Source organism: Erpetoichthys calabaricus, chromosome 17, assembly GCF_900747795.2.
Source record: "Erpetoichthys calabaricus chromosome 17, fErpCal1.3, whole genome shotgun sequence".
In the NCBI taxonomy this organism is placed as follows: Eukaryota; Metazoa; Chordata; class Cladistia; order Polypteriformes; family Polypteridae; genus Erpetoichthys; species Erpetoichthys calabaricus.
In genome coordinates, this window is record NC_041410.2 from 20,252,858 (window position 1) to 20,275,378 (window position 22,521).

The 22,521-nt window shown below is 37.2% G+C and overlaps 1 protein-coding gene across 1 annotated transcript in view; it reads right to left on the minus strand.

Moving 5' to 3' along the window:
- Positions 1-22,521, minus strand: part of sltm (SAFB-like, transcription modulator) — a 49,524-nt gene that overhangs the window by 23,151 nt on the left and 3,852 nt on the right. The window contains 8 exon segments of the mRNA XM_051920276.1: positions 1,247-1,290; positions 1,936-2,371; positions 2,374-2,403; positions 3,577-3,604; positions 8,433-8,495; positions 8,574-8,738; positions 15,079-15,140; positions 18,442-18,529. Of these exon segments, the coding sequence (XP_051776236.1) occupies positions 1,247-1,290; positions 1,936-2,371; positions 2,374-2,403; positions 3,577-3,604; positions 8,433-8,495; positions 8,574-8,738; positions 15,079-15,140; positions 18,442-18,529 (916 nt within the window).

Genomic DNA, 22,521 nt, shown 5'->3' on the forward strand with positions numbered 1-22,521 from the left:
ATCTTTTGCATATTTTGTCCTTTATGTGCGATTTTATATACACACTTTTATATTTGCAATTACAGGACAACACACAGAGCTGGTAATCTAAAGAGTGCTCAATTATCATGCAAGTGAGTCTTGGGTCCAAATACCAGCCTGGACACTACATGAAGGGTGGATACAAGGAGGTACTTCTCTCTGGGTATCTTGGTTTTTCCTCACACTATCAAGTGAGTCGACATTGCTCAGGCTGCCAGGTCAGGGAAGAGCACATACATTTGGACACAACTCTACATCAGCACAATCCTAACCCCCAGAAGAAATTCAGTGGAGCACTGAAAAAATATTAACAGCACAGAGGAAGTATCCTATAGGGAGGTCAAACCCAGTAAGGTAATACTATTCTCTGTGCCTACACCACTGTTCTGTTCACTGTATAGGACTTTCCAGTTAATTATAATGCATTACAAGGACACCTTCATTATGTAGAAGGATTAACTAGAAATTGCATACACCATTAGTTGCAGTATCAAAAGTAAATATACTGTACTAACTACATTATAAAGTTTGTGGGTGGGTACAGTCTTGGACACTTTCTCATACTACAGCCATTTGATAATGCGATTAAAATAAACAGGGTTTAAAAAAAAAAAAAAAAAAAAAAAAAAAAAAAAAAAAAGATTATCTTGACCTTTTATTTACAAATGAGCACATTAATAAAATCACTGTCTGGCCAGAAGTGGGAGGCTACAGCATGAAGCTCAAAGAGCCGGCAAAGGGCACCAAGTAGTCTGAAGGAAAAAAAAGTACGCGGCTATAGCATGAAACTGAAAGAAAGCGACTATGTTGCTGAAGTGAAACCGCCGACGAAAGACAAACATACAAGCGAGGTGAGCACATCGGCAAAATGAAACCTCCGAAGAGGAGGAGGAAAAAGAAAGAATCTGCTAAACAAAACCGCTGACTCCGCATTTCAATTTTTCTTCCCCCCCCACCCCCGACAATTATGTTTTTTAGAATGCCCGGGCCTTTTAAAGCACAGGCTTACACAGCTAGTGTTTTACATTATGCTTGTCTGGGAATTTAGAGACTTTTGGGACGCACACACATAGCTTTTTACATTAACTGCCAAAAAATGTGCTTAAGCTCCACTTTGAGTGGAGTCTTAGGTGTTTGATTTTCTAAACAGGAAAATGTGTTGAGATGGATTTAAAAAGCTTCACATTTGACAATACATTTTTAATCCAAACATTCACTAGCATACCTTTTTCATCCTTAGAGGTTTTTCCATCTTTATCTTTTGAAGAACTAGAAAATGCAAAAAAATTGCAAAAGGAAAGAAATGAAAAGGAGGAATGCACCCATTTAGAAACAGTAGCTAGTTAGTATAAATAAAATACTCATTAAAATGTGTTTCAGTACTGTACAAAATTAATGGCAGGCATGGCTTGAATTTGAACAATAGTGGTCCATATGGTTTTGTTTCATCTCTTTTCCCCCGAGGACGACTGAAGACTGATTTTCTGCCAATTCTATTCTGTGGTTATAGGGCAATCTTCTCCAGCATTCAGGAGTGGGACTTCATTTTCATACGTTTATGCCATTCAGTGCATGTTTCTTGTATGTATTTTAAAAATCTTATTAAATATTGGGGGGGGGGAGGGGGGGGGACAGTAGGGGCAAAAAAAAAAAAAATAAAAAAATAAGGCAGGCAATAAGTGATCACAACTTGACAGTAAATCAAGGCTGGTCTGTGGTTGTTGTTTATGCCTTAAATTACTTTTAGGACGTTCAACCAAAAATAAAAAAATAAAAATAAAAGCCAGGATTAAACAAATGCAGGATTGTTAGGAACAATTAAAAAAGAAAAAAAAAAAAAAAAAAAAAAAGTCTTGATGCTACCCACGAATGCTGGAACTCTGTATCGTAAACAACTGACATAGAAAAACAAACCTCTTTGCTTGACCTGATGCCCCACTAGAGGAGGGGCCTTTCTTCACAGAATCCTTTTCTTTATCTCCCGTTTCAGCTTTCTTTGAGCTCTCTCTGGTTTCCTTCTTGGCAGGCTCAGCCTTCATTCCGTCTTCCTTCTTACCATCTTTATGGTTCTCTTTCACATCTATATCCTTGCCTTTGTCCTGGCACATCTGGGAGGAGGCCTCTGGTTCATCATGGGACTTCCTTGCCTCCGAATCTGGAAGTTTCACATTTTTACCTGTATCCAGGAGGTCATCACCATCAAATTCCAAAGTGATGGCATCTTCTGCCTGGATTGTGATGGATATGTTATCATCCTCTGCTTCTTTTGCTGAAACTGCAATTTCTCTGTCATCCTGAGCAGCTTGTTCAGCCTCTGCAAGGCTTTCCTCTGAAGCGAGATGTTTAGAATTTCACGAGTACCTTCATCAGTATCTGTTACATCTGAGGGATTTAACAAGGATAAAACATGGCAAAACACAGGTTTAACATTACAGTTATGAGCTAAGTGAACCTAGAGAAAGTAGAATAGAAAGCAGGTTTAGTATCAGCTCTCATTGAAGGTTAGAAAACCAAAAGGTGAACAATACAAAAACACACAATCCTCATTGAACGGGTAGGATGCAATACAATCTTCATGGTATTTCTTTAACATACATATACACTTTCCATCATCTGTAACCACTCAAACTCAAGGGCACACGCAGCTCCAAGTTCTGCCATCATGGACAGTCCAACTCCAAAAGCAGGAGGTCGCCTCCAGTAAAGCTGAAAAATAACCCTGATGGGTGACATTCTGTTAATTCTTCAGAGCCTGCATCCAAGACTGCATCTGTCCACAATCACATTACAACAATGTGGAATCAGAGCCGAGAAACCTTCTCTTCTTTCAGTATCAGTCTCACTCAGTTTTCTACCAAAAAAAAAATTTCACAGGGAAAAAAAAAAATCAAAAAAAAATCTTCAGGTCAGGTACCAAATACCAGATTACCAACCACACAAAAATAGTTAGTGTCCCCAATTGAGTCCAGCTTTGAAGAGAATTGTAGTAATTATTCCACTCCATTGTCTGGAAATCCATTCAAAGTTTCATTAAATCCATAATCCCAGCAGTCACAAGTAGTTGCCTCAGATAAAGATATCGCTGGTGAGGTTTATCCTTTCTGGCAAAATTCTTCCCATTCCAGTAAAGCATGCTCCAATATATTTCCTCAGGCAATTCAGTAGAGTCTGAAGCAACAAACTCAGTGGAGTTTCAGTGTCAGTCATCCAGTTTTCAGGGTGTGTAAGCCACAGCAGTCAATCCTGATTGTGTTGATTCCACAGGGTCAAACACACCTCAGTCTTCAACTTGAAAATTATGCAGTGAAATAAGACCATTTTTATTCCTGGTTTCCCAAGACGAAAGGTTTCTGTAGGTTCCAGCATATTGCTCATATGTAACCTTAGTGATAAAGGTTTACAGAACAAAAAACTGAAAAGGGAAGGGGAAGGACTGGGGCATAGAAATTTAACATTAAATAAAGACTAGTTAATTTATGGATGTCCAACTTGCATTCCAATTACCTGGAAAATGTATAGTTGTGGGAGGAGAAAAATGCAGACATGAAAACATACCTTTTTCATTGTCTTCATCCTCTGCTTCCTAAAGAACATGAAAACCAAAAAAAAATTTTTTAAATTGGTCATCTAATTTATCAATTTACAATCTAGATTGTTACAACAGCATATAGTTTTGCCATTAGCCATGTTTAGATACACTTGAAACCTTAATCTCAGCAAACCACAGCCACAACAGCCTTTAATTCTTCACTGAAAGTCATTTTATGCATGGTATATTGTTTAAGTGTAATACCAGAACAGATATTAACCTTACAAAGAATATAAAAAAAAAAAAAAAAAAAACCTAGCAGATAGTCAGTATGAAAACAAAATAAAGCAATTAAACTGATGTATACAATTACAAGGCTGCATTCTGTCCAGTGCAAATTGAAGATAATTATGTCAAACAAAATTAAACACATTTCAAAAGATAGGTACATGACACAGACTATTGTTATTGTGCATTACATGCTTTTGGGTACCATGTCAGACAAGACAAGGAATGTATTTGGAAGAATATAAGGTTTGAATCAAGGTATACATTTTTACAGGTATAATATGTAAACTTGTCCTCAAAAAAACCTTCATTCATTGTATATGGAGTTTCTTAAATGGCTAAATTATAAACTACTAAAAAGACAAACATTTTTAAACCCACTTGACCTAATTCAGGATCACTTTGGAGCAGAGCCGATCCTGGTAGCACAGAAGACAAATGCAGAACCCAGCCACAAAAGGGCAACAGCCACCATAAGTCCCCATAAGAAAAACAATCATGCATCACCACAAAAACCACCCACACCCAAAAAGGGGATCGATCTACACTTAACTATTCAAATCTTCTTATCCACTCCGAATGTACAAATACTTCAATGCCCCCACTTGCCAGCAAAGTGGGCCTATTTCTATATACTTCTCAAACGTCACCGTGTGTTAGTGAGCAATCCACAGGTAAGTGACATTGAGCTCGCACCTTAAACCTTCCCAAAAATACACAACCTTCTCAACAACGAGACACACAAGCTGGAATGGTCATTTTTAATGACTAAAATGCCACCTGAAGACACTTAAAATATTCAAGTAACATGCTGCGAAATGTTGAATATTAAGCACTTCACAAACTGCATGTTTATGGAAATGGAGTGTAAGGGCAACTCTGAACTGAGATTACAAGTTATTGAGTACAAGGTGTCATGTTCAAGGATAAATCATTAAATCATACACTTTTAGTGATCACTGTTCTGTCCTGTTGCATTTCAAAGCAAATATTAGGCTTCATCTATAAGTCCCCGTTCCCCCCCACCCCATGAAGCAGTGTGCAAAACGCAATTTCTCCTTTTATCAGCATATGTAATTATGGATCAACATTTTTAACAAACATTAAAAGGACAAAACAGACCAGGAGATGAATCAATACACTTTCAGAATAGGTACCATACAACAATACGAGTTCAAGCAGGTACATGCACACCTGAACTGAAATTACTAGGTCTATTCATCAAATTTAACTAGTGCTGGCTAATTAGCGCTGGGCAGTACCTTACGTATCAATTTTGTTCACTGCAACAAGTACATGAGACTATCAAACCTGTAAAATTCACTCTTCCAACATTGCTGAAGTGTTGGTTGAATGCGTTGAGTTCTCAAAGACTACCAGCAAAATGTTTTTTTTTTTTTGTCCCGATTCTTTAACACTTTCCGGACAGCTGTCTACTTTTCTCAAAAGGAAGGGATGACAGAAGTAATCAACTGTAAACAGTAACAAATTCCATTATTAAGTTTTAGTTGGACTCTTTGCAAGTAAAAAGTTAGCTTTATTGGCTTGTATGAGTAGCGAGGAGCAAACACCGTCAAAAATGGCAGCGACAGCTGGCAAGAGATCAAAGCAAATGTGTAAAGCAAAATATTCCGAGGATGACGTTCAGCATATTATCACTGAATTGGACCGACTTATTGGACTCCGATTTTGATACAAGTGATCGAAAACTAATGTGAGGTACCTGCATCAACTGACCAGTCCCAAGCAGATTGTGGTGCTGGAGAGTTGTGCTGACACACCTACGGCAAAGACCACAACTTACAATGACAAGAGGTACAAACCAGATTGCAACGCATTGTGAATGCTGCTGCCGACCCCATCACGTGAAGACAGCCTAGCAGCCAGCCTAATGCAAATTCCTGACAAACTGGCAGCCACAGCAACTAAGTTTTATATTGATTTCTGTGTGAAAAACCATTGCTGTGTGCGCTTTTTTGGAATTGGGGGAAAAATGAGTTAAGGAACAAATAAAATGCATTTTTGTTCGTACATAACTGTCCACTGGCAAAATTCCATCAGTAATTATAAATCAGCTTGCTGTTGTGAATGCTGTTGTGAATTGAGGATTGTTAAGTCTGTTTAATCACAATTTAGGATCACAAAGTAACTACCATTCGGAAATAGCTTCGGTACAATAAGGAGTTTAAACTACCTTTGTAGGAAGTATAACTAAAAGTAGAAACAAAGGAATCTTGAGTTATAGCATAAGGTGGAGTAAAACAAGAATGCTTAAGAGTGTGGAAGACAAATCTAATTTGATAAGAAATGGGAGGTTGAATCAACGAAAATAAAACACGGTTCAAAAGTTCATTTAGTTAGGAATAAGAACACTGGTCACCAAATGAACTAATGCAATTTGAAGACAAATCAACTAAACTAGCATGAAGAAAGTTTAATAATAAAAAAAATAATAAATTTACCTCTGCTTGGAGAGGGTTTTTATTTTAAGTGTTTAGTGTGTATACAGTTATTCTCATAATTGCTGGACATTTTCCCTTTTTCTTTAAAAAAAAAGGTGCCAAGCATCTAACAGAAGACAATCACTGCTTTAAGACAGTTTAAATGATCTGCACTATTTATTAAACACAAAGACTAACAATGCCCAAATTTTACATAAATGAGAGGCATGAAGAATACATAGTTTGTGGCAACAGTAACTTATCTTGCTCAATTCTTAACCCTCTAACTTAATCAAAAAAGTAAGGTCTTGATTTAAGAGTAGAAAAAATACAAAGAAAGCTGAAAAGATTCTCATAATTTGGCAATTACTCATTGTTATTCTAAAAATGTTTAAAAAAGGAATCAGTCTTGAGACGTTTTCTTTTGAGGCTGTAGTATACAAGAGAAGCTCACTTGTGATAGGGCTGGACAATGAGCTCTAATATCATGATTGATTGAACATTTTATCTTGATTACAATTAATGAACAATTTTTTTGATGTTTGATTGTTTTTGCCCTCATTTCACTGACAAAGCTTGAACTGTAAATATGCTCAACTATATTTAAAAAAAAATAAAAAAATAAAAAAAAATGCACATTTGCGATTTTTAAAATGAAGGAAACACATCGATTGATGGTTAATTACTGAATATTTTGAAGAATTGAAAGCAAAGCACACATCACTTGAAACGTCTTATGAAAAAGGTCACTTTTTAGTTTTAATGTAAAAAGCAAGTTCCCCAAAAAGTAGAATGCACAGACTGCATTTCTTGCAAACAAATTATATTTTAAACATTGCCACGTGAAAAGTATAAAATAACTTGAATCTCTTGTAAACAAACATTGTTTCAAATAAAACCAAAAGAAAATAATGATTTGCCATTCTTGTAAGGAAGTATGTAAAATGTCATGCTCAAAAACACTTACCTTAGATCGCTGAATCCGTTTTCTGCAGTGTTTATATTTATCGTTTTTGAACTTTGCCATCTACACTGAAACCAAAATGTGTCCAAATGATGGACACCATATTTTTCTTTGATAAGAGTTGCTTGGTGTTGAAGTCCTCCTCAATGTTGCTTCCCTGTCACTGGATGGGGTGGAGTCACGTGATAAAACGTGGTAGTACGTTTTTAAGGGGACAGTACATGAAACACACACTGGGTAAGTATTAACACAATTTAGTTGTGTCAGGGCTGAATATTTTTTTTGGCGGCTACCACCAAAGCTAAAGGCGGATCTTGGGAGAGAGTGAAGTGAATGTGCAAAGCAAAATACTCCAGACACAACATTTTGCCTATTATTGCTGAATCAGACGGACTTATCACACTCCGATTTTGATGCAAGTAATCTGGAGATCGAAAAATGAAAGTGATGTATCCACATCAGCAGATTGGTCCCCAGCTGATCGTATTGTTGAACATGTTGTGTAGTAGCAATCAGCTGCCCAACTCGAAGAGAGTTTATAATATTTTATATATATAAAATGCTGATTAGAGGTTCTGAATGTCTGTTTTGATTAATTGCCCTGCTCTATCTTTTAATGAACTTTTGTATACAAAGATCTTTGAACTGGATAAGGGGTGGAGTGTTAAATGTTAATGACAATGCTTGTTATTTTTGCTAATATTAAGCCAACTGTATTTCTAATTGAAATGGGTTTTGCTTATTGCAAAATACAAACTTAAAAGCATGGAAATGATCAGTGTTAAATGGTTGTGTCAATCTAATATTTTAAGATGGAGAGCAAGCCCTTAGTGTTTAGTAAGGCCAAATTCCAAAAAAATTTGCACCATACGAAGCACAATTCTTTAAGAAATTTGTTTAATAAAAAAAAATAAACTTTGTAAAAAAAAAGTGATAACTTCATGGGTATCTACATGCATTTATAGTAGTTTAATGGTTTGCATTGGCTAATGCGAATACTGCCCATTTTTCACTCCCAAGGTCTCACCCAAACATCAAGACTGAAACCACATTGCTCTAAGCAAAGAAAAAAACAACAAAATAGCAGAGAATTCTAATGGCAGGTAAGAGTTTAGGTCAAACAAATGTTTGGCAAAATATCTGGCTTGAAAATTGCTCGAGTTTTTTTTAACCAAAATCATTAACTTACATCTCTAATGAAGACGTCTTCTTCATCCAGATGAATTTGCTTAGACTCTTCTTTATCCACTTCCTAAATGAGAATTAAAATAACTTTCAAAACAGATGTGTTTAAATGGGTTACACGATAAAATGAAGATTGAAAATGTACCTGAACTACAAAATCTTCCATCTCTGTGGCCGATCTAGAAGCTTCAGCATCCATTTCTGTTTCAAGTAGCTCATTTGAAGAATTAACATTTTCCTCTTCACTGTCTCTTTCATCTTCTATGTCTTTTGCATCCTCACTATCATCCTGATCTAGACTTTCAGCTTCCTGCTTACACAAATGAAAAGAAAATTTGGGCATTTTATCTGGTTCACTAGACAAAGCCCGTTTCAACAACGCAAGATGAAACGGGCATGAGTTTGTGTCAGCAGTGTATGAAGAACAAATAAGTAACGAAGAAGTTGTTTTGTAATGATTGTAGTCCGCTTTACTCATTACTGTACAGGCTTGTACTGTTAGTTGATGAATTTTCCAGGCCTATAGTATAATATTGAATGATGAATGTTCCAGTACAATATGGAATAGTAATAAGTATAAGCGCCACAAAACTGATATGTATTGAATGAATGCGTAATTTGACCTCAAGCTGTAGTCGAAATCGCCTTTCAGGCCTCTAGAGATTTAAATCGAAGTCGCCTTTCTCTTTGAATTTTTGCGGCCGTTGTTGGGGTTGGATGTCAGTCTCAAGGTTTTTCGGGCAGCTGCGCAGAAGGCGACTGCGCATTCAGCTTCGGACGGACGTGAGTGAGTGAGGAGGCAGGCGAATTATGTATTAAGATTATTAAAAATGAATACTTTTGTAAGATTTAAAAAAATTAAGATTTAGTTCTCCACTAATTACATCCAGTTTTGTTTGACAAAAGTTTAAATCGTCTATAGGCATATAATTTTATATGAACATCTAATCTATTACAGCCAGAGAGGGAATAAACCTCTTAAAAAAAAAAAGTGGAGAGGAGTTACATTTCTTAGCAATCCTGACAGGAAGACTGGGAACAGCAAGTCATGGTACACATCTCCGATGGGCTCATACTGAGCTATATTTAAATGCAGGTTATCTGTGAGTAGCTTGTTTGTATTAGAGTGGTCATTCAGCATGCGAGATTAGAAGGCTCCATCTTTAAAACACCTTTACTGTGCTCTTCAAAAAATCCATTGCCATAAGGTACATGTAGATTAACATGCAATACATTAGATTGTATTAGAAACTTAATGACCAAGAGTGAGAAGTCCAACATAAAATTAAAAAATTAATTTTACTTATTTTAATGTGTTTAAACGTGAATCAAAAATGAATATCTATAGAATTTTAGTTCATTTTTAAGGGGACCAATACTGCATATTTGCCTATATTGCCTACCTGTTGTCACTTCTCAGGATTAGATCAAAATGCAGTAGAAACACAGGTGTGATTCACTCCCTGCATACTGAAAATTGTTAGCACATGTATTACCCAATGATTTGAAACAACATGGCTTGCCTGGCACTGCTTGAAGGCTGCAAATAGTCAAACAAAGGGAAAAAGCTTTTATGGACCAGCAGGATTTTATTTGACCATGATGACTGACTTATAAAATTTGAGGCACCAACAGCCATTTGTAAGAACAATTTGCTGAGTTGGGCACAGCATTAAAAGCAGACTGTAAAATTGGGCTATAACTGTTCCTATCCAGGTTTCAAAAACAGTTATCAGGTAAAAGGCACTTACCAAATGAACTGGCCAACATGTCAGTATCTCACCCATGCTCCAGCTCAGTCATGCCTACTGTGCTGGAAGCCATAAAGCAACTGATGAAGCACTATACTCAGGTTCTGGATGGTAAGAACACACAGGCCAAAATAAAAAGGCAATTTGCAACAGTGTTAATATTTTCCTAATGTAATTGGAGGAACCGATTGCACTCACACTGAATTAAAAACGCACCTAGCAAGAATGAAGTTTCTTCTGTTAACCTTAAGCAGAGACATTCCATATTGTACAAGCCATCTGAGAGGCCAAGATGAGATGGACAATTGTTGTAGCTTGGTAGGTTAACCTAGGATTAGTTTACTATGGGGCAAAGTAGTATCAGCAGAGGACTTGCTCATCCAAACATGATGGCTGGATGAAGAGCTGCAGCATCAGTAATGCATATGCACAAGGTTGATTAGCAACCGCCATATGACTGTTTCAGTGTGGAAACTGGGAGAGGTTTGAGGCACGTTCACATACAGTTACTGCACACTGAAGAGGCACATCCGGTGGAGATGAACTTTGGCTATTAATAATCAGAAAAAACTGGAGCTTGAGAACAGCACAGCTCAAAGTGATAAGCAATTTGAAATAAGATTTCATGCTCGCAGTGAATCAACCAGGCTTGAGTGCACCACATTTGATTTAAATTTAACAATTATTGCAATTAATATGCATCAAATTTAGCCTTTTCATTGCTTCAATATAGTGATCATCAAATGTGCCACTTAAACATAAATTTAGAGTATGTTATAGGAAATTGCAGTTTGTTTCGTACAGAATGCAGCACACAAAGCTCCTCTGTATTACTTAATCATGAATAGCTTCTCATATTAAAAAATAGTAAAGCGTCATTTGAATGGTGTAGCAGATGGATTGTTTAAGAAAATTAAACTATGAAATGATAAAATCTTGTTTTTCCAAAGTAAAAGGGTGCAAATTAAAAAGTTGCCCACAAACACTATAGCCACATCCCTTAACAAGACCCATATCTGGATTGAAGTTATACACTACTTTGTAAATAGTGACAGCTTTTTTTGTACTGTATGGTGTGGTATAGCGGGTCCATGGCTCTGAAGAAAAGCCCAGTTTTTACATAAATAATCACAGCACTCATGGCTTAAAGAAGGGGCATGGTAGTGTGTCCAGAGCGGTTCCTGGACGCTACACGAGGCGGGCGTTTCCTCGCTTATGTGTACAGATGAGGAATTGTCTGCATCCGTAATTTAATCCGGGAGATGCTATTAGGCACACCTGAGCCACGTACCTATCATAAATACGTGAAGTGTGAGGCGGTAGTGGAAAAATGGTAAAAGAAAAGGAAGAGGCAGAGAGTGAGCGCAGTATTGGGAAAAGAGTAGACGAGCCAGCCTGCTATGAAAGAGAAGTCAGCGTGGTCAGGGGTCCCAGATGGAGCGAGTGACCAACACTTGTGGGACAGGATTACAATCGGAAAAGTCCACCCTAGGGATCCAAGGGACGACAAGGACGACAGCGGGAGGACAACCGACCCTGAGCAATCAGGCAGACGCCAGTGGAGGCAGCCATGACTGGGGTCGGTAGAATGAGGACCGCGGTGGCTGAAGTCTTTCCTGCTGAATATACTTTGGGTGAGCTGGAGAGACTGGGAAGGAGCAGACTATGGCTGGTGTGACTCCAATGTTGTCAGCAAGATTTTAATCTCGTTTTAGCCTTGTTTTAAATGGCTGGGATTTTTAGCTTTTTATTTGGATTTATTTATTTAATGACATTTGGATTGCACTGCACTATTTATTTGGACACTGTCTTGTTGGATTGTTTTAATAAAAGCACTTTGCAGCTTTTTGCACAAACCCCTTGCTTCATGATGTCTTCACTGTCCAGCTCATCCGGTTACATTACCGATGGTGTTGGGGTCAAGAGCTCCCAAAACGGAGACGGGAGCAGAACCCACATCGTCACATACGGTGGAGGAATTAAAAAAGTCACTATGTTCAAAACAGACAGTCAATCTGTTTTTTAAAACTATGAAAGGGTTTAAGAATCATGAGATTGAGTATTCTGTTAAAGGTGGTATCATGAGGTAATTACCCAACAGGCAAGATGCTAACTGTCAAGGGGACCACAAAGATGAATTAAACATTACATAAAGATGTACTTTTGGTGGGAGTAGGTCCAATACCACTTACTCTAGAATAAAAACAATACTTCCAAGTAGATTTCTGGTGGCACGTGAGTGGGGAAACCGAATATGGTACTTTAAGATTGTTCAACAGATGTCCCTTCCATTCTACAGCTGTGCAGTAACACTTAATACTACAAACCCAAACACGTTTTTGGAAGCTCTCAAAATGTTCCATTTTGACTATAAAATAACTGTACTCTGACCTTCCCAGGTTATAATGCCCAGCTTACAATCATTTTCCTCTTCTGAAACTGCCTGCTGATCTGCTCATAACCAACTTTCCACTAATAGTGTTGACAAAAAAAAAAATGATGAGATACATCTCCAAAAAAATTGATGCACAGCATACAATGAGAAAAGGAAAACATGCACAAGAGTGTTTCCACATCCAAGTCTGCATTCCAGATCATACTGATGCAACGGTTTATGGGGACGATGAAAAAAATCTGTCCTTGATACATTTAGAATGTAAACTAAATAGTTCATTATGACCATTAAATCTCATCCACAAACTAGGAGGTGTCAAGATTTACACTGATTTTGCTGCTCTGTTCTACATTTTAACAGATTTTCCTAATACACTGTAGTCATTTTAGAAGTTCTATATCGCAAATTGTTAGCATTATCAAACTGCACAGGATATGGGTACCATTAATGACCCAGATTTGATTTCAAAACTGTCAGTGAACTTTGTTTTGCTGTATAAACACGCTATTATGCTTGATGCTTACTAAAAAGGCACCTAAATTAAATGACATTGAAACATTGCCTTTTAACTCGTTTCCTTATTAATCCAATTTTTCAACAGTTCATGCGGAGCAAACCCTACTCAGACCCCAGACTATCACATCACATACCAGAACATAACCACAGTGTATTAACTGAGTAGCCAATTAAATTAGTAAGCACATCTAAACCTAGCAAGGTCTCAAGCTTCACCTGTGAACACATAAAATGAGTCTTAAGCTTAAAATAACTGCAAACTTGTTCCTGGCAAATGCAACAAGAACACAAACATTAAACCATGACTTTCCAACAAACACCTTGTCTAATACTACCAATTTGCTGCAGAGCGCAAGGGCATTACATCCACATGGAGCTTTATTCAAATTGTGAATATGTTGTAACTGGTCTCATTCATTGTGGGTGGTGGCAATGCCATACAGAGAATGCCTACTGTGACCATAACAAAAAATTAATGCAGGCTGAGGCATAATTAGTTTTTATTTCTATCTTAATTTCGGAAGATGGCACAGCAGAAGGATGCACAGAACATAAACTACACATTTATCAAAAGACCATAAAGTTAACGATGTTGGCACAAACAACTTATATGGGTCTAGAGAACTGTGACACTGATGACATTGTTTCATTTTGAACAAACTGTTTCAGCTTTGCATAACTTGCAGATGAGTGTCATTTATATTCATGATCACCGTAAAAATGGTGTGGTGTGTCACCCCCGATTCAGTGTGCAAATTAGCTAATGTAATCACTCTAAACATGTGCACCTCACTCCACTTGGAATATCAATGCCAATTTAATATGCATTTAACGCATTAGAGGGCATTGTCGTAGTGACAAAAATGTGACTCACTTTAATTTTTAATAATAAGATTGATATTCCTGCGTGTACACCCAGCTAGGTGAGAATTGTTAACATGTGATTTTATTAATCACCAACAGTTTGTATTTGTTTTATTGTTAGGCAGCCTCAAACAGTCTATAGCCAAAGAAATTCTTAGAGAAATTGTGATGCTATGGGTTTTTTGCACAAAAATTGTGCTGTCATCCATTGAAAAGTATTGTCATCTTCCGTGCATGTTCTAAACAAAAAAAGCTGATTGACCTTTTCTCTTCTACTTTGCTCACTGAAAATTCAAAAGGTGGGCTCAGAAGTGAATAGCTTCTGTGCAATCTCAGCTCAGGTGCAAATACCACAGATATTCAGTGCTGGTGTAGGAACACCGGGGGGTAGGCAGGGGTTGCAGACAGTAACATGATTTTTTTTTTGGCTTAGTTTAGCCCAAAACCCCTAGGTGTTAACCCTTCAACTGGATTGTACCTTAACCCATTTAGTTTAGAAAAATAAATGGAGCAGCAAAGTAAGCATTGGAATCAAAGGAATTGTAGTTGGCCTGGAGGAGGGAAAAACACCTGCAAAAATTTAATGATAGTTCAAAGTGTGCTTCAAGCAGCATATAATGAAACTCAAACTCTACAGACTCAAGTAACCATAAAGCCAGCATCATGAAACGGAGTGCTTTTTTTTTTTTTTTTTTTTAAACCCAGTATATGAAGTTTAAATTTACTGCACACTACAGACAACGTTTTCACATTTCTCAAAGACTGCAGTTTTGCCACAAGAAAATTAAATAAAATCCCATGCCCCAACTTTAAATGATGGATCTCACAGGATTCCGCCCTGATATACCTCTAACATATTTGGATAAGCTAGCACCCTCATTCAGTGGATACACATGCTATTTTCAATACTATAATTACCAATTATTTCAGAATAGTAACTTCTAATATGAAAGCTAGGCTAAGAAGCATATACTAAAACTGGAGTTAGTACATTTCAGCAATTTTTTTCAAAAATACATACACACACTATTCCCAATTTTTGTTAATCAAAGTGTACAAAGGACGGCACGTACACTATAGCATAAAAGTCAATCCTTAACACACCACACTTTCAACATGCCTACCTTGCTTGAGGATTCTTCCTCCATTGTTGCATCGCCATCATCAGCAGCATCAGATTTCCTACCTATAAAACAGTTTATACAAATTAGCCCAATTGTCCTCAAAGTCAATTCCTACAGTGTCCAGCTTTCTTGTGGTAAAGCTAAGCAAAGCAATCTAAAATGTACTTTAAAATGTTATGATCCACTGCCATGCGGACAGTGCAGGATTCAAAATTAAAAAAAAAAAACAGTAATCCCTCGCTACTTCGCGGTTCACTTTCGCGGATTCACGACTTCGCGGGTTTTTAAATACAAGTGATTGCCCGCCTATCGCGGAAGTTATGTTCCAGAGCCATCAGCAACAGAAGAAAATCCGCAATATAGAAAGACCATATAAATAAACATTTTTATAGTTTAAGCCTTAAAATACCCATCCCACATGCTTTAAACACATGTAAACTTATAAAACACACTTTGTTAACACATATATGTGGATGTCGGGCTACGGATATGAGTAACATCTCACTATTATAAAACATTTTAACTTCACGCAAGACAGTGAGACAGGAAAATTGGTGATGTAGAGGCTTTTAAATTATTGACACGCAGAGCGACAAGCAGCACAAAGCCAGCACAAAGTCCACTTCTCCTTAGCGTTCATTCAGCTCCCCACCCCCTTGACAATGCGAAGTGGCAGGAGCGTACGGCGCTTCCGGGGACTGAAGCAAAGGTGCGTTCAGCTCTCACACACCCACACGAGCGACAAGCAGGCATTTTGGCAGAAGCAGCACAAAGTCCATTTCTGCTCAGCGTGAGTTCAGCTGCCCCCCTTCACAAAGCGAGTGCAGACACATTGACGTCTGATCGCTGCGTGCAGTGTTGGTCTGAGGTGTTTAAGAATGTAGAAAGTGTTTAAGAGCATAGGAAGCGTTTATAAGAGCGTGGGAAAGGTTCACAAGAGAGTGAGAAAGGTTTATAAGTGTGGGAAGGGTTTATAAAGCATTAAAATATGTATAAATAATAAAATATAGGTTGCTACTTCGCGGATTTTCACCTATCGCGGGGGGGCTCTGGAACGTAACCACCGCGATAGGTGAGGGATTACTGTATAAAGAAACAGTCATTGAAACAAACTCGGCAGTTAGCCTGCAATTTTCAATTGATTCCCATAGAAACATCTGCATTAGCAAAAGGGATTATTACAAATAGATTACATAACTAGGTGCTCCACCCAGTTTTGCCCAAAAGAGTGACAAAATGCAGGGTAAATGTGTAAAATCAAAGACATGTACTTTTTCTGTCTTACTTAGTACCGAGGGATTCTAACCTCAAAGCTTGCCAATTTTTACTGTAAAATTAAGATTTAGAGAAACAATTCTGCAGCAAGGAACAATTCATAGTACAGTAACAATCATTGTTCAATACTACTGAAATGTTATTGACGAAAGCAGCACTGTCTTGACATATTATACGATTGCTGAAAAACAAACAAAAAAAAAAAAAACTTCCTCCTCCATGAGCAACAATCCTGGCAGTTGCCTCTGAAGCGTCTGTCCACTACCACTCCGATCTGAAAAGACGTTACTCCAGCTAAATTATGGGATTTCCATACAAAAGGGTCACTTGCACTTGACAAAAATTGAATGCTACCTTTGTCATAAATCAACTATTACTTATTTTGAAAGAGTTTTTTTTTTTTTTTTTTTCTAACTGAAGATCTCAGTTCATTTTTCTACCTATTTAAACAAATTTTAAAATTCGGTCGAAAGAAGTGTGGTGGTTTTCATGAGATGCTAAAACAGGCAGACAATTTTTTTAAAATTATAGATATATATCGAGAGAATATATTTTGTTACCATACTAATGGTTTGAAAAGCAAATTCAGTCATAGACAAGTTTATACTTTTGGCAGGGCATTTACACGCATCAAGTTTAAAAAAACCAAAACCAAAACACTACACTGGTTGCCACTGTTAAATTTAAATGGGGATGCTCAGTAAGAGATGCCTTATTGCTGTTTTATTACAGCAGGACCACAAGAAACCTCAGAAATCCCTTTACTGAATCCAGATTTTGATAAAGACTAGGGGGCTCCGCCCCCTGCTCGCTTCGCTCGCCAACCCGTGTTTGGTTTACCAGATATATAATAGAATTTATTTTTTGTATAGCCCAAAATCACACAAGTGCCGCAATGGTCTTTAACAGGCCCTGCCTCTTGACAGCCACCCAGCCTTGACCCTGAAAGAAGAGCAGAAAAAACCCCCCCCCCCCCCCCCCCCCAAAAAAAAACAACACCTTGCAGGGAAAAAATGGAAGAAACCTAGGGAAAGGCAGTTCAAAGAGACCCTCTTCCAGGTAGGTTGGGTGTGCAATGGGTGTCAAAATGAAGGGGGTCAATACAATACAGTACAATACATAGAACAGAATAAATCAATACAGTATAAAAATAAAAATTCTAGAAGTACAGAGTAGAATTTCACATTAGATGATATCACATAATATGATTTGGATTTGTTTCAAGTCCTGGAGACCTCATTCAACAAGCTGCCTCCCCCATTTTGCCATTCCACATCTGAAATAGCACTAATCCGATGAAAGGACCCCCTCATTCCCATGTCCCCATTCATCGGGGATGACTTTACCTTAGGCAGGCAATCTACAATTTAAAAGAGATTGTTATTTTCTTGTGAATTGTTACATATGCATTATTTTCACTTTTACTTTAAAAAAAAAAAAAACTTTTGTAAAAACAATACTTGTTTCTTTATTTCCTGCCCCACGCGTGGTTACGTGTTGCGGCTGAACGTACGCTAAGGATATGACTTTGGATCATTTGCGGTCTTTTTGCTGCCTCTTCTGCCTGTCGCATGTCGTTTTAAGAGCTCGGAGCACATGATGCTTGCCTGCCAAAAGCAATCCAACAACTGCTAGCTTGGAAGTCTGCTGACTGGTTTTAAATGATGGCTCACTGCCTGGTCTCGCATGACGTTGTAAAAGCAATACCCGTCTTATTTCTGGCCCCAGGCGTGGTTGAATTCTTTCTTGCAGGATGTATAACGCTGCTCGCGTTCGTTTGGGGTAGCTGCTGTTGCGCTGCCCTTCGATCTTTTTAAAGCCTGTACAGCCGCTGTCCTTTTTGCTATGGCCCTGGGACAATCTCTTGGCACCATGTCTCATATTTACGGTCCCCCCCCCCCCCGAGACACACTGTGGCAAGTCTCCTTGATCTCGCGGGTCTTTAAAATGTCTTTCGAGATTGTCACGTATCGTAGCCTTGCATTTGCTTTCCATTCCAGGATTTTCTTTTATATATAGAGAGAACTTAAAACAATGCTTTTGTTTAAACAGCCTGAAAAAAAAAAAAAAAAAAAACTTCACATTTACCTTTAGATTTGAGAACTTTCTTGGTTGGAGTCTCTGCAGATACTGTAATTTCTATGTTTTCAGCATCACCACCTTCCTCTTCAATCGCCTAAAACACAGAATTTTTTTTCCTATTAAAAGTACGACGAGAACAAGACTAAAGATGCCTCCAGTAGAAATTACAGATTTAACATTCATTCATAAAACAACCTAGTTTAGAGAAAAAAAAAAAACGAAACTATTCAAATATCCAATAATCACAGCTGCAAAAATCCAAAAATCATAAAACAAGGTTATAATTATCAAGCAGCACACTGTCCTGTGTTTATCCCAAGAGTTGTATTAGTATGGGATTCCAAATTTAAGTGGCCTTGTGAAAGTCCGCTACGGCATGCCCAATCAGGCTGTGAGACAAGACTGTATAATTGACAGAATGTGTACCTACTGGTTTTCATCAAGCAAGGGGTTTTAAAAATACAACCTGAAAATCCCTTGGTGTTGCATCTTTAAGCAGCCGAAGTTTGGATTAATTACCAATAATTTGGGACTCTCTGAACATTTTCCGTTCATCTTCATTTCTATAATGTTAACCTGATAAAGTAGGGTTTGATCACTAAAACACAATTCTGGCTAGGTCAGCAACAAATTTCAATACCCCCTCTTTATATTGTAAGCTCTGTTTGTGACCCTATAGAAACTATTTTAATTTTTGATATTACTTTGAATTTTCAGTCCTAAATTTTATTGTGAACACTGCAGTTCATAAATTTTCTTACAGGGTACCATTTTCCTGTCTGGTCTAAGATTTAAGCTTAATATTTAATTTCCTGTTGTGCAGTGTTAGGAGAAAAAAAAAAATGACAAAAAAAGAAAATGCACATATGTATTGCAGAGACAATATTGAGTATGTTTTTATTTATACATATTAAAAGTTTACAGTGTGAACAAGTCTCCAACAAGCTAGAACGATGGGTATGAACTTTCATATTTTAAGAATTACAAGGCATGGTTTAAAATTACATGCAACATTAAAAATATACAACAGTGTGTGTGCAGATTTTAAATGAAAATACAGAATTCTAATATTCCTGGGTTCTTTTGAAAAGATCAAGTGATTCATTGCAAAACAGGCATTATACATATCAAGTCCACAGGAATGACCATATCCACATACCTGATCCGTACTGTGTTGGTGTGACGTGGGTCTGATCATTTAGGGAAAAGCAAGACAGAATACCATCAACCAAAATGTATAATGCATAGATTAAAAAGTCTGCTTTGCAAAGGTGTGGATTAAACACCTCACCCACCCATTCTGATGGGTACCCCTATCCGAGTGCCTACTGCATGAGACATACTAAGCCAGCAAAGAAGACATAAACCCTCTACAAAAATGGTTGCATAAGAAAAACTTTGTGAACTTAAGTGTATGAGCACTCGTTGAGATTACACAGAAGTAAATTTTACTGCTCTTTTAATAGATCAAGATGAATACTTTCTGATCATCACATCAGGTGTGTCTAAATACACCCACCATAAGAAAATGCAGTGCAAGCCTTTAATTACTGGCACCGAATAATATTCAATAAGTTATTCAGAAAAAAAAAAAAAAAAGTTAGTGCCATCCTTTTGCTGTTGTACATTTTATTTTAGTATGATGTAAAGTATATGTAGCACCAAAAATTATTCAACAATCCTATTTTGGGAATACTTCCCATTTTTTATGGTCTGCCTTAATTTAAAAAAAGGTTTCTTTGTCATGGCAGAACATTAGTTTTACACAAAACCAAGACATAGCTAAAAAGTGTGCTTAAATGTACATACCTATAAGAAAAGCCAAATGGTGGAAAGAGAAAAAAATCTGCCACCACTTTAAGGGGTTTAAATGTTTGGAGAGGAAATACACATGAAACGCCCAATCAAAATCAAACAACATAGCAGTGCAATCATAACATATAATCTCAAAGCCATCATACATATGTATGTATGTATGAATAAGAGGTCAGCTTTATAGTATTTTATGACCTATGCGATTACTTTCCATCAAAACTAACAAAACACTTTAGGAAACATCAGACTTGTTAATATGGCTATATAGAGGCACAGTTAAATATCACACCGAATGCAAAGCATGGCTTGCAACTTGGTAGCATGGTGCTGCCTTTCTTGTACATAAATGCACCAGTCTTATTTTTTTTTTTATAATTATATATTATAAAATATATGAACCATTAGTGTTCATTGAAAAGCACTGAATTGTCTTAAAGACAAACCAGTATTTGAGTTCTGATAAATGAAATTTGGATTAGACTTGCATTGGTCTTATTCAGAACTCACTTAAGTATGTTATTACATTACAATCCTTAACACACATTCATGAGTGGATAAAATTTTCCAGGTAAAACATATGCCAAGTTGCTAGTTTATTAGGTACAATACCACCTTCATCATGTGTGGTATAAATTTGCCAGACCAGCATTACTAGCATCAGTTGGCGTTTTATAAAGTTACGGAATGAGCAAAATTTGTTATCTTTGTGACACTGAATGTAGCAGGATAGCGAACACTGCTTTGGTTCAAGCACTTCTGAAACAGGGCAGTTATGTGATTTTCACATACCACTCTTTTGTGGCTTTGCAGAGAATGGTGCAAAAAGCAAAAACTACCAGTGACAAGCGACTCTGTGGGTGAAAACAAGCCTAGTTTCCTTGACCCACAATTTTGCTTTGAGACAATGAGCAAATATTTGCTTGAGCATGAACACTTGAATATATAGGCAAGATGAACACAATGCCTCAGAACTTGCCTTCACTAGCCAGCTACTTAAAAATAGCTAATTTAGTTGAACAGAAGAAAAAAAGTCAACAACTGCAATAAAAGCTAATTTGGGCCTTTTCAGTGAAAATGTTTTTTCAGCCTCAAAAATGATAGCCCCTTCTCCCAATACCATCATCAATTGATGTTTAAGGGAACAATGATCAACCACATAATTTTACATATCACTCATCCTAGTTGTAACCCTATTTGGGATGGAATTAGTGGTACACCAGGAGGTGGGGGTGAGGTACCAAAGGACCCCTGTACTTTTTACTCCAATTTAAAATGATCATGTCAGTAACTTTCAAGGACTGTGCGTTCATGTCTCAGTAAAAATTATGGAGACTTTAAGGGACTTTTTACACAAGATAACCTTAGAATAAATTAGTCCTGTGTAAATTGACAGATCACAATCTGTTATGCGAGTGATTTGACCAAGACTAAAGTTAGAGGTTCTCCAGTAATAATTACTTTACCCGACCTCAAGGTGTAAAACTAATCCAGTCAGATGGTTCAAATTATAAAGGGAAATTTATACAAAAAGCACCACAAGTCCAGTGTGCTCAACTCCACCTGCACACTTTTGCAACTCCTCTAAACAGCCAATTGCTAAATATACACACAAACCCTTAACAAAACTTAAGGCAAGAATAAATCAATTTGTAAGTAATATATTTGGCATAAGAATGCAAGAGTGATTTTACGAAGAGATATTGACTATACTTGCAACAATTAAGGAAGTGTTACCAAACACGTACGTAGAAAATGTATGCAATAAAAATTAGAATTCGCGAAAATTACTAACTTTGGTGCAGATTTGTACATATCCAATACACATTTCAAGCCCTGGGAATGTGCACGTTACATGAATAAATGGAGACATTTTGTTTGGTGTCAGCAGTACAGGCCAGTGGCAGCAAAGTGATGGTATAAAATACACATTAGGGCTCCCACTAAAAAAATGCTAGATAGGACTTGCCATTCAGATTATCACTTCTAACTAAATTCATCCTTACATGGCTATAATCTATCCACACACTGATGCAGCATTATAATGCACCAAGTATCAATGTCCAAGGCGTATATTGTCACAAAATGGTTCCAAGAACAGGACTGAGAGTATTCAGTGCTTTAGTTCTCAGACCTTATCCATATCATTTACCTTTGGTATGAGATAGAAAGGGCTGTTCACAGCAAGATTATGCAGATGGCCAATTTAAAGCCACTCCAATTGTTTCCACATGGCAAAACATTCCTAAACACGTCAGTATCTTGAAGAATCCA